Source organism: Pteronotus mesoamericanus, unplaced genomic scaffold, assembly GCF_021234165.1.
Source record: "Pteronotus mesoamericanus isolate MK-2021 breed Mesoamerican mustached bat unplaced genomic scaffold, CSHL_Meso_final contig_204, whole genome shotgun sequence".
Taxonomy (NCBI): Eukaryota; Metazoa; Chordata; class Mammalia; order Chiroptera; family Mormoopidae; genus Pteronotus; species Pteronotus mesoamericanus.
In genome coordinates, this window is record NW_026555088.1 from 140244 (window position 1) to 152727 (window position 12484).

The window sequence follows — 12484 nt, forward strand, 5'->3', positions numbered from 1 at the left end:
CGCCTTGGCAGCGTCCCTCCTGATCCCAGGCGATGGGGGCCTTCGAGACCCAAACGGGGAGCCCGAGCCACGCGGGCCTCGGGCAGCAGCCTTTGCCAGGGGCCCCTGCCGGCCCTGACGGAGGCTGGGGTGAAGCTGGGCCTCTTCGACCCTCCCCATCCCCCGCTCCACACATGGAGGCCAGCTGGGCCCCGCAGACCACCCCGGCGCCTCTCAGACTCCAGCACATCCGGCCCACCCTGGTGGCCCCACTCAGGGCGGGCGCAGGGGTGTGCACCCCGCGCACAGTGGCGGGTCCGCCCCCCACGCCCCTGCCAGCAGGTACACAAGGGCTGCCGGCTGCAGAGCCTTCACACGCACGAGGGTCCAGGCAGGGCTTGGGCGCCCTTGCCGCGGGATCCCTCTGCCAGGCCCCTGGGCCGAGGCCTGCCCAGAAGGGGCACGTCCCTTCAGGGTGAGCGCAGCACCCTTGGTGTGAGGTGACCGTTGCCGAGTCAGCGTGCCGCAGCAGCCGACGTCCTCCTGCCAGTGCGTGGGGGAGGGGGGCCTGGCCCCCGGTCCGTGCAGGAGGGCACGCATGCGCTCCAGCGTCCTCTGAGGCCCTCCGGCTCCCCCGTCCCAGCCCCGCAGAGTGGGGGCGCTGCTGCCCCTCTCTCGGAAGAGAGGCTGGGGAAAGCCCTGCCGCCCACCTCACAGCCCGGTGTCTGCCTGCCACCCCGACCCAGCACGGATGAGCCTGCACCTTGCTCCTGCGCAGATGCCCCGAGCAGACCAGGGCACAGGGCACACCACCTGGCAGACGCCACTCTTCTGTGCGGAGGCAGCCAGTGCGGTTGGGAGGGCAGAAGTGACCTGTGCCTGCACAGAGAGCAGGGACCAGAGGCCTGCGGCCCAGGAGAACAGAGGCTGCCCTGAGGCCGGCCATGCCCCTCAGGCACCAGGAAGTTGGGCCAGGGAGGCGGTGGCAGCTGGGCAGACGGCCCAGCCTGCTGGCCTGGAGGGATCACGTCCTGCGTCAGCCCGAGCACAGGGGACCACCCGCAGACTCAGACGTGGGAACCTGCGATCCTCCGGGGCGCCTGGGGCTGCCTTCCTGGAACTCGCAGGGAAGCCCAGTGCCCAGCCCTGCCCGTTGGTGAGCTGGACTGTCCTCTCCCTCCCAGGCCTGGCAGGTGGTCTTCTGGCTCCGGGCTGAGGGGCGGACAGCCTGCTGGGACAGTCGTGTCAGTGGCCCCAGAGTGGCTTGTCTTAGGGCCCCGTCCTCCTTTCTTTTCTAAACAGAGACCCTCGCACTGGCCAGCGCCCCAGCAGGATGCAGCAGCTTCCTGCAGCGCCCAGAGTCCTGGCCCAAGGCTGGCGCAGAGCCGCGTCAGAGGTGCCCGGCCCCGGACAGTGTCCAGACGGTGGGCACGCAGGAAGCCATGACCTCACCCACCACCCGCCGGGCGCCGGGTCCCAGTGTCCCGGACAACCCACCGAGGAGGAGCGGGGTAACCTGAAGGGGCGGGACCGGGCGGGCGGCCTCGGGACCCTCGACAGGGTGGCCAGGGACACCTGGCGTTTCCCTCACACGCCCACCGCTGCGCCCGGAGGCCGCTGGCCGCCACCCGCTCAGCCCAAAGGGGACAAGGGTCCAGCGTCATGGGGTGGCCGCTCCAGCTCGGGCCCTGGGGGAGAGGAGGACCAGGGATCCTCCGCTGGCAGCAGGCCGAGGGCTCCAGCCCGCCGGGTGCGCCCGTCCTGAGGCCCCTCTGAGGGTTGCGGTTCCGGGACGCCAGCCACAGCGCCGAGGGAAGGCCGGGGCGCAGCGCCGGCGCCCCGCACCGCCAGCTGCGCACCCCGAGGGCCAGTCCCGCCCACGTGGGCGCGCTGCTGAGCCCTCGTTCTCCTTCCGCTCTTTGCATCCCACCCGGGGTCGTCCCGTTCGTTCTGCACCACTGGACGCAAAGCCACCCTGTGGACGCCGTACGAACTTCATGCCCATTTACAGATGGGAGCTCCCGTCAGAGAACTTAAGGGCGGCTCGCAAGGCCTTCCCGCTCAGGAGGCGGGCCGGGGACTCGAAGTCGTGTCACCACAGCTGACGCCTGTGTCCTAGGACCGGGGTCTTCGAGGCGGAGCGGCGTTTTCTCTCGCACGGCCCGCTGGGAATTGTAGTCCTCGGGCGCTCGCGCGCCGCCCTCTGGGAAGTGCAGTCCGCAAGTGCACCGCCCGGGTGAGCCGGCGGCGCGCGGAACTGCGCTTCCCGGCATGCCGCGCGCTCCGGGCCCGGCCGGCGGCCTGTCCGGCCGCCCCGCCCCGCGGCCCCGGCCCGCCCCGTCCGGTGGGGCGACGAGCCGCATGGAGGCCGGCTGAGGAGCGCTACCTGCCTCGGTACGCCGCGCGGGCCTGGAGTGGGGATGGAGCGGGTGCGGCGGCGGGGGTCGCCGGGGCCCGGGAGGCGCAGCCGCGGAGGGGGCGGGGCCCGCGGTCGGCGGGGACGGCGTCTCGCGCGGACCCGGCCGGTCCCGGCGGCGGCCTCGAGCGCAGGCGGAGCGCCGCGGTGCTGCCATATGGCGGGGGAGCCCGAGGACCTGGTGACCGTCTGGTCGCACCTCGTTTCTGGGAAGCAGCCTTGCCGAGATGTAACTTACGTGCCACAAAGTTTGCGTCTGCGTCCTGGTGGAAACGGGCCCGGGAGAGGGGATCGGGGCTGCCTGGACAAACGCGCGTCACAGCCGCTGGGAACTCGCGGGGAAGCCGTCGGCTGACTTGGGGGGTCAGGACAGGCTCTTTAGGGACTGGGTCGGTCCGGGGGCATCCTCTCGGAGAGACAGGCCGCGGGCTCACTGCGCTCGCGGGCGCTGGGGTCCCCGGGGCTCCCTGTGGCTTTTGCGGCTGCTGCCCCCTCTTGCGATGTGACTGGCAGGGAGCCCTGACCTGGGGTCGCCCGTCCGCCCTGCAGGATGGCCGCAGTGCTGCGTGTCTGAGGCTGCTGGGCAGAACTACCAGGGGAGGGCCGGGCCGGGCTCCCCAGCGCCTGCAGTGGTAGTGTGGGCACCCGCCTTGGGCAGGTTCCGGGAGGGTCGGCCATGTGTGCTGGACAAGAAACCACTGGGGCCTCCAGCTCAGACTCGAGTTGGCATGCGTCCTCGCCAGTGATCCCAAAGTTTGCCACACCTCCCTGAAGCAGGTCCTGCCAGGCTCCGGGCTTCTCCAGTGGCCAAGGGAGCCCAGGTTCGGGGGGTGGGGGCGGCACGGGTGGCAGAGGGCAGGGCTTTGGGCCACACCTTGCCGCCACCCAGCCAGTCACTTTTCTGCTGGTCGGTCCAGTCTGGGACCCTCAGCTTTATGAGTGGGCCCAGAGAGTTGATTCGGAGGTGAGTTTTTCAAGAAACGGCACTCGGTTCTTGGCCAGCACCGGGGAACCAGGCTGGTGTCCGGAAGGCAGTTTCGGGGTGAGGGGGCGAGCCCAGGTGTCTCGGTCGTCCTGGGGCCACAGTGAAGTTCCCCAGCTGGCGGCTCGCAGTTCCGGAGGCTGGGAGTCCAGGACCCAGTGCCGGCTGCTGTAGTGACTGGGGAGGACCCTTTTCCTGGCCGCAGACGGCTGTCTGCCTTCCCGCTGTGTCCTCACGTGGCTGGCTCACTGGGGTCTTCCCTCGTGGGCACCGATCCCATCGTGGGCGCCCCCGCTCCTGACCTTATCTGCACCCAGCCACCTTCCAGGGGCCCCACCTCCTCACACCATCACAGGGGCGACGGGGGCGGGGGGCAGGGCTTCGACACGAGAACATGGGGAGATGGAATTCAGTCCGTCTGGCACCAGGGACCCCAGACAGGGACAGCTGCCCGGGCCGGACAGGCGGGAACCTGTGGCCTGCCGGTCCCACCGTGAACTTCCTGCTGTCCTCAGGCTGCATCCCAGGGCTCCGCACCCCGATGGGCCCCTAATGGGAGTGGGGCTCTTCCTGCCGTTCGAGTCAGCGCCTTCCGCTGCGCACTTGACGAGACAGGTCCTCTCGGGCTGTCGGGAATTCCTGCGGATTTGGAGCTTGTTTTCCCAGAAGCACGTGAGGGATTCTTCTGCTGTCTGTCTGTGTGGAGAGTTAAGAGTTTCCAAAACTGGGCTCGATGCTTTCCCTCCGCAGACGAGGAGCGGCCTGGGAAGCTGCCGATCTGGTGCTTGCCCTGCCTGCAGGGCGCGCCCCAGCGGAGGGGCGCCCAGAGGTGTCCCGCGCTGCTGGGCCAACATGGCGACAGACTGTGGCATGCGTTTAGCCGCCTGGAGAGGCCCCCGCGTGTGGACCGGTGGACGGCTGGGTGGCCTCTCGAGGCTCCTGGGCCCTGGGGACAGGACCTGAGTCCCAGCGAACACAAGCGTCCTGCCCAAGGCCTCACAGCGCTGGGAGGCTACGCGGAGACCTGGCCGGCGCCCACAGCCTGGTTGCGGGCAAACCAGCTGGCCTGTTTGCCAGACGCGGCCTGCCTGCCTGCAGCCTTGCGCAGGGCCCCCTTCTGACAGTTGGGCCCAGCGCTTGCCCACCTGGCCATGCTCTGTGGGCAGGAGCAAGGACCGGGGTCTGGGGAGGCGTCCTGCTGCCCATGGGGCCCCGCGGGCAGCCTGGGGCTCAGCTGCAGGTGGGGGCCTGGCGCTGGAGCCTGGATCTGGGAGGGGCGCGTGGATGCCCCCTTGAGGGTCTCAGCCAGGGTCTGCTGGTCACTGCCCCGAGCAGCGGTGTAAGGAGCCTGGTGGGGCCTGTCAGTCCAGAGGTTTCATGGCAGGAAACGGAAGGACGCAGATGCTCGCTGGCCGCTGGCGGCGAGTGCGGGAGATGGCGGTGGGCGGGGCGAGAACCCACCTAAGTCACATCCTGGGTGGGTGTCGCCAGGACCCCGCCGAGGGCGAGGGAATCGGACGGGGGCTCGGATGGTGCGTGCAGACGAGCTGGTGTCAGAGGGAGATGCTTCTTGGGATCGGGCTCAGGGGCCCCCGTGCGGAGCCCGCCTCGGGGGAGCAGCCCTGGGGGCTGACGGGGACCTGGGTCCTAGTGCAGCCGCCGGCCAGGCTGGCCCTCCAGGCCCCGTGGGCTTCGAGGGAGGGCGAGGGCACAGGCCGGCCCTGCGGCTACCGAAGGCCGGGCGAGGAGGCCGAGGCGGCATGTGGCCTCCCGTGCGGTGGCCGTCCGCCCTGCACGCTCCGAGGCTGTGTCAGTCCTTGGCAGCCCCCGCTGCTCGGAAGTCAGAACCGTCGGCTCCCTGTGAACAGCAGAGTGAGGATAGTCCGGCCCAGCTGCGCCTTTGGCCGACCCCGGAGCCCAAGGGGAAGCCCCCGCTGCGGTCTTTGGGGGGGGCCCCCTCCTGCTCAGGCCCGGCTTCCTGCTTCTGTTCCGGTGGCGCCTTGTGTGGAGAAAGCCCTGCCCTGTGACATGGGAGGAGCGCGGGGCGGGGAGGCGGGGGCCGGGAGCCGGGGGCGAGGCCCAGGTGAGCTGCTGCTGCCCACCAGGTGCTGGTGCTGCTGCTGCTTCCTGGGCGGGGACACCTGACAGGCGGCCAGGCGGGCTCGGGCGCGACGGTTCCCGGACTGCCACCCTCTGTGCTGGCCGCCCTGCCTTCCAGGGCCCCGAGCTCCCTTCGGCCCCTAAGCCGGGTCCTCTTCCTGACCGTTCTTTGTCCTCGGGACAGACTGCCCCCACCCTGATCGGCGCAGGCCCCTGGGAGCCTGAACCGCAGACCGGCAGGTGCATCAGGAGGCAGCCCTGCCCCTGCTCAGCGCTGCCTCCCCAGGCGGCTCCTGCCACTGCGGGCGAGCAGACGGAAGCTCCGAGCAGCCGTGAGGCTCGGGGACAGAGGCTGACGTCGTGTTGCGCTTACTCTGTTAGTTGTTTTTCCTCATAACTGTGAAGGTTTTGAAAAGTTAGGCAACAGTGACCCTGCAGAGAGCCCTGGGCATTTCCGTCCTGCGCGTCCCCAGCGGCTGCTGCTGGAGCGCGCCCCAGTGGTCAGTTCGTGAGGTCATGTCTGACAGGCTCCGGACCAAACCACGACAGCACATCGCAAGGACAGCCAAGCGCCTTCTCTGACAGTCCAGTCAGCGGCCCGGCTTCTGCGGGCGGCTCGCGGTTCTGCTCGGCCCCTCGTGCGTCTGCGTGCCGGCCGCCCACCCTGGCGGGGCAGGGCCTTGGCTCCGGCAGGTGCTGGTGGGGCTCTCAGCAGCCTGGGGGGGAGGCAGTGTGACAGCCTCACGGCCAAAGGCACGTGCCGCTCCTCCGCCCTCTCTCCAGGGACCGCGTGGGAAGGGCCAGCGTCCAGGGGGCTGCACCCTGGCACACGCCCCGCCCCACCGGCAGCTCCTGAGCGCCTGGCTCCATCGCGAGGGGCAGCGTCGGGGCTGGCACACCACCTGGGCCTCGCCACGGTGGCCGGGCCTCTCCATGCGCGCGTCTCCTTCCCTGGGCTCCGGGCAGCGCAGTATCCCCGCCCCCCCGCCGCCGCCCGCCTCCAGCGTCGGTGCTGGCGTCTGGGTGCGTGCGGCTGACCACGTGGCATTGTGTCACTGCGCTCGGTGTGGACGGCAGCCTTGGCTCTGTCCGCAGGCCCCGGGACAGCCCCAGGGCCCAGCACTGGCGCGATCGGCAGACTCCCTCCTCCCACTTGCTTCTCTCCTCACAGGGACTTCTGGGACTTGGGTTTTGACCCAGAGTCAGAAAGGAGCCCGGCTGCCGTCTTCCTCTGTTGGGGGAGTGGGAGCTGGCGGCAGGGCTGGCCTGCTCGTGGCGGAGTCTCGCGCCTGCCACATCTGGCCCTGGGGACTCTGGTGGCTGGTGCGTCGGTGCAGGGCGCGGCAGGCCCATCCGGGCATCCTCGAAGATGACCGGCCGAGCCCGTGCCTGCTGCGGCCCCCGCTGAGGACGCACACCCATGTCTCCTCAGGCTTCGCTGGTCGCGCCGGAGCCTCCGGGCAGCCATGGAGGAGGAGGAAGAGCAGCCACCGCGGGAGGTGAGAGGCCCGGCGGGGGGTCGGGGGCCTGCTCCCTGAACAACCTCCCAGAGGACGTCCCTCGGTGTGGCCCTGGGCCGCTCCGGCTGCCCCGAGTGTGGAGAGCTGCATGCGGCCCCCCGGGTGGGCCGCCGACGACGCGGTTGTCGCGCCGAGCCTTCCCGCCCGGGGGCGAGTGGCTCGCGGGCCAGGGGCTCAGGGCAGCCCACACGTGGGGCGGGCGGCCGCTCAACGCAGCCCTTCCCCCGCAGGCCGGCACGGAGCCCGCTGTGTCCTCAGGAGCCTCGGAGGCGGTGCCCAGGGTGCTTCCCGGAGACCCCCAGAGCCTGTGTTTGTGTCCCCAGGAACACTCAGTGCTGGGCAGCAGGGGTGGACAGCTCCCAAGTTGGTGGTGACGGGCCCGGCCGCCCCAGGGCTTTGGGAGGGGCTGCGCACAGTGGGGCAGCTGGGCTGGGGCCGCACCCCCGAGGACGGCTGTCCTGGGCGCCCTGAGGGAGGGGTCCGGGCGGCGGGCGGCGGTGGGCATGGCTGGGGGCTGTGAGCGCGCACAGCAGTGCGTTGAGGCCCCGGGGCACCCGCTTTGGCTGGTGTCCGCCTCCCCCGCCACCCCATGCGCATCTGGGCTCCACAGTGCAGCGCGGCCCAAGCTGGGCCTTGTGTCCTTGCAGCCGACGTGGACGCGTTCAACCTGCTTCTGGAGATGAAGCTGAAGAGGCGGCGAGAGCGGCCCAACCTGCCGCGCACGGTGACAGAGCTGGTGGCTGAGGATGGCAGCCGGGTGTACGTGGTGGGCACGGCCCACTTCAGCGACGACAGCAAGAAGGACGTTGTGAAGGTGACAGCTGTCACGGTCTGAGCCCAGGCAGGGCCGTGCCCCCCCGACACCAGCCTCCGCGTCCGCGTCCCCAGCCCGGCCGCCCCGTGCGCTCTTTCTTCCAGGACAGGCAAGCCTGTTCCGGAACTTTCTCCGTTTGGTTGCTTAAAGAGCTGAGTTGTGGCCACAGTCTCAGCCCCACGGGGGCCGCCGGGGGGCCCTGCCCCGTGGGCCGCGGGGCCCGGGGTGACGGCGTGCCTTTGCAGACGATCCGCGCGGTGCAGCCCGACGTGGTGGTGGTGGAGCTGTGCCAGTACCGCGTGTCCATGCTGAAGATGGACGAGCGCACCCTGCTGCGGGAAGCCAAGGAGATCAGCCTGGAGAAGCTGCAGCAGGCCGTGCGGCAGGTGCGCGGGGCGCGGGCCGCGCTCCCCGCGCTGCCGGCCTGTGAGCCCGAGGCCCCGGGTGCGCCTGGCCTCCGCTCTGCGCTCTGCCCGTGGCTCAGCCCTCACCTCGGCCGGTGGGCACGGGGAGGCTCCCACCCCACCCCCCCGGGTTTCAGCCAAAGGAGGACGCCACGGGCAACGCGAGGGCCCAGGTCACTGGGGGTGGCGGTGGTGCCGGTGTGTCTCCCGCACGGGGGTCCGAAGCGCAGAGCCCAAGCCCACTGCCCTGACTGTGGGCAGAGGGCTCCCTGGCGGAGGCCGGGCAGCAGTCCCCACGGCGCCCTCGAGCGGGCCTGCCCGGGGAAGGTTTCCACAGGCCGGAGGGGCCGCGGGGAGTCCGCGGTGGGCGGTGGGCCCTGCCCAGCCCCGGCCGGCGTCCGGCTGACCCGGGCCCTCTCCCGGCAGAACGGGCTCATGTCTGGGCTGATGCAGATGCTGCTGCTGAAGGTGTCGGCCCACATCACCGAGCAGCTGGGCATGGCCCCCGGCGGCGAGTTCAGGGAGGCCTTCAAGGAGGTGGGCCTGGGCTTGCCCCGGGAGGGGGCTTGGGACTCGGGGGCAGCCTGGGGCCGGCGGCTTCCCCAGCCAACCCTCGCCTCTGCCCCAGGCCAGCAAGGTGCCCTTCTGCAAGTTCCACCTGGGGGACCGGCCCATCCCCGTCACCTTCAAGAGGGCCATCGCGGCGCTCTCCTTCTGGCAGAAGGCCAAGCTGGCCTGGGGCCTGTGCTTCCTGTCGGACCCAATCAGGTAGGGCTCCCTTAGCCCTCTGGCCACCGGCTCCGGCCCACACGCGGCCAGACCCGCCGCGGGGCCCGTCCCTCTTGTCCTCAGGCTGAGCCTCAATCGGGGCCTTCCCCACGCTCCCCTCCTCGGCGACCCCAAACGGAGGGCGCCCAGGTCCCTGCCCCGGGCGAGCAGCAGCAGCCCCCGCCGGCCCCGTCCCCACGGGCTGGCAGCTCGCCCTCCGCCCCCAGCAAGGACGACGTGGAGCGCTGCAAGCAGAAGGACCTGCTGGAGCAGATGATGGCAGAGATGATCGGCGAGTTCCCGGACCTGCACCGCACCATCGTGTCCGAGCGCGACGTCTACCTGACCTACATGCTGCGGCGGGCCGCCCGGCGCCTCGAGCTGCCGCGCTCCTCTGACGGTGACGGCGACGGCCAGCCCGGCGGGGCCCCCAGGAGCCTGTCGCCGACGCGCGGGTGCTGACGCGCTGCTCCCTCCACAGCTGAGCCCCGGAAGTGCGTCCCCTCCGTGGTGGTCGGCGTCGTGGGCATGGGCCACGTCCCCGGCATCGAGAAGAACTGGACCACCGACCTCAACATCCACGAGATCATGACGTGAGTGCTGCCCACCCTCCCCAAGCACCACCCGGGGCCGGGGTTGGAGGCCGGCGGGGGCGCGCGGCAGTGCCTGGCCGCGGCCGGGGTGCCGGCCCCCGGGACCGCGCCCAGCCTGCCGCCCCCCCGCAGCGTGCCGCCGCCGTCCGTCTCCGGCAGAGTGTCCCGGCTGGCCGTGAAAGTCGCCTTCCTGGGGCTGCTGGGCTATGGTCTGTACTGGATGGGGCGCCGCACCGCCAGCCTGGTCCTGTCCCTGCCCGCCGCCCAGTGCTGCCTGCAGAGGGCGCCCTCAGCCCGGCTGAGCAAATAGGAAGGACCCAGGGAGCTGCGCGTCCGGGGGAGGGGGCCTGGGGGCCCCTGCGGAAGGGCAGCTCCTGGGTGCCACCCCCCAGGGATCTGGGCGCAGCCTCGCCTGCCTCCCCACCCACCCAAATAAAGAATTATTTAACTGCTCTGAGCTCAGGCTTCCCAGACGCCCCCACCCAGGGGCCGTTCATGGGGTTTATGGGCATCAGGCAAGGGTCGGAGGGGCTGAGGTGCGCGCTGCCCCCTCGGCCGCCAGGTGGCGGGATGTGGTGGGTCACCGCCGGCCGGCCCCTCCCTCACTGTGCCTTTGAGCTGGGTGCCTGCGGCAGCAGCGGGGGCGGCGGTCCTGCCGCATGCTGAGGAGCACCGCGCCTGCAGCCCTGGCGTGGCTCCTGGCGTGTCCCCCAGGAGAGCAGCGTGGCCCAGCTCGGTGGCCCTGGCCGCACCCAGCACCGCTCTGCCTGCGGAGGTGGTGTGTTTTGGGCTTTTTTAAATTTCTGAAATTTTTTACTCAGGAAATTTTAACTTAAAAAAAACTGAAGCAGATGTCAGGAAATAGAGCCTTAAACCTGGTTTGGACAGAGGGTCGCAGCCCTGAGAGGGCGGGCGAGGCCGGGGCAGCCTTGGACGGGGGGCCGGGACACAGCCCGTCCGCTGGCCCGCACCCGCCCCCAGCCCGAGGGCCCCAGGAGCAGGAGCCTGCCCCGCTGGGGGGCCGAGCCTGCTTCCTGTGCCTCGGGCGGGGCTCCCCGACACGGCGCTTGCCCCTCGGGGGTGCGTGTGGTCCGTGGGTCCTGGTCGCGCAGCCCGCTGGGCCGGTTGTGGTGACTCGGTGTCCAACCAAACCCGGCAAAGCCCACAGCCATGTGCAGGCCGGGGAGCCTCCTGCGGCCCTGCGCCCTTCCTGTCGCTTGCGCGTGGGTGCGTGTTCCTCAGAAACTGAAATAAAAGCTAATTTTTGACGCCTCTGTTACGTGAAATGTGTGAAGAGGGGACTGGCGCGACCGGGGAGGGGTGCCCACGGGGGCCGGGCGGCAGGACGCGGGGGCACCGCCTTGAGTTTGTGAGGACGTTCTGCGGCCACCGCAGGACACAGCCCCTGGCACCAGCCCCTCCCAAGCGTGGACCCCAGGCCAGCGAGGGGGCCGGCCCAGGGGACACTCATGCCCTGGTCCTTGCCTGCCCTGGCATGTGGGAGGGCGGGGGCTGGGCTGAGCCCAGTGCCTTGGACAAAAGGCTCAAGGGGCTCAGCTGCTCGATGAGCCTAGAAAGACCGGGGTGAGCACAGAGTGTGGCTTGGGCGCCTGCGGGCAGGTGCGGAGGGAGCGTGGCTGGTGGGGTTGGCGGGGGGCTCTTCCCCAAGAAGCATGGCTGCTCGCCCAGGCTGGGTCTTACTGTGCGCCTCTGGGGCAGCGCCTAAGTCCAGGGAGAGTGGGCAGGCCAGTGGGTCTCCAACCCAAGGTGGGCTGGGGGTCTCAAGGCTCCCAAGCCGGGGTCTTCTCTCCATAGGTCCAGGTGGTGCGGCTGGAACCCTGAGGTCCAGTGCGTGCTGGGCAACCTCTGACCCAGCCTCCACAGGTCTGCACCCTGCATGCCTCTAAGTTCCCATGAGGACCCCCCTGGGGGAAGGATAGCAAGGACAAGGTCCTGCTCCAGTCCTGTGGGAGGAGGGGCTGGGGCAGCACCCAGGCCACCGCCAGGCAGGGCGGCCGAGGCCGACCCTCCAGGCGCAGCAGACAAGGTCCATGCTGGACGCGCAGGGCCCAGGGGGCATCCGGTGGCAGTGGGACTGGCTGGGGGTCTGGCCGGGGGCCAGTGAACATGTGGGCCCCAAGGGACCGCCTCTTCCAACAGAAACGGTACCTGAGGCAGGTGTCCTGAGCCAAGGGGCGAGGTCACATCGGCTGCTGGGTTATCGCCGCTGCCTGTGGGGCTCTGGTCCAGTCACCCGAAGAGCACTGCCCCTTCCCTGGCAAGCCCTGGCCCCTCCCGGCCCACATCCGCCGCCAGGGGGAACCGCTCTCGGGATCGGGGTGGACCACGGGGCTCCCGTCAGGGTGTCCACTGTCCAGCCAGGAGGAGCCAGCGCCCCTTCCAGGTGAGCAGCCTGTGGCGCTGTGTGGATATCATTTGTGAAGGCAGGAGGGGCCCCTCTCCCAGGCTGTCAGGGAAGGGCCGGGCCCAGCAACTCGCCTTCTGGGGTCCCCCCTCCGACCTCACGCCTGGGCACAGACGTTCGCCGGGCCCTATTCATGGTCAGGAAAGGCTGGGAGAGACCCACCCACCCACGTCTCGGGATACAAAAGACAGACGCCCAGGATACAACGCTAAGTGAAGCAAGGGAGCCGTGTAGGGCGGTGTAAAGTACCACAATCGACTGCGGGTGGTCGCGCATCTTCACCCCATTTCTGAGCATTTGAATATATTACAATGCAAGTTTGTGTTCCCCTGGGAAGCAGAGAAACAGCAAGGTTTCATTTTCTCAAAGGAATTCAAAGTGCTTCAGGGAGCGTGGACGCCCCTCTCGGACAGACGGGGGCCCAGCCGGCCGGCGGTCCTGAAGGCACAGCCGACGAGACCCGGGCTCCGTGACACGCGCACA

At 70.2% G+C, this 12484-nt stretch overlaps 1 protein-coding gene across 3 annotated transcripts; it reads left to right on the plus strand.

Moving 5' to 3' along the window:
- The first annotated feature begins 2306 nt into the window (after positions 1–2306).
- TRABD (TraB domain containing) lies at positions 2307–10818 on the plus strand. Of its 3 annotated transcripts, none has more exons than XM_054570438.1 (10): positions 2307–2373; positions 6910–6976; positions 7228–7360; positions 7645–7811; positions 8057–8197; positions 8642–8752; positions 8844–8983; positions 9211–9383; positions 9465–9576; positions 9709–10818. In XM_054570438.1, exons 2-10 carry the CDS (start codon positions 6944–6946, stop codon positions 9884–9886), a joined length of 1188 nt encoding a protein of 395 aa, XP_054426413.1. In that variant the 5' UTR covers positions 2307–2373; positions 6910–6943; the 3' UTR covers positions 9887–10818. The 3 variants fall into 3 exon arrangements, with proteins under 3 accessions (XP_054426413.1, XP_054426411.1, XP_054426412.1); XM_054570436.1 differs by lacking the exon at positions 2307–2373 and adding an exon at positions 3287–3359; XM_054570437.1 differs by lacking the exon at positions 2307–2373 and adding an exon at positions 3287–3359 and having other exon boundaries at positions 7228–7306.
- The last annotated feature ends 1666 nt before the right edge of the window (positions 10819–12484 follow it).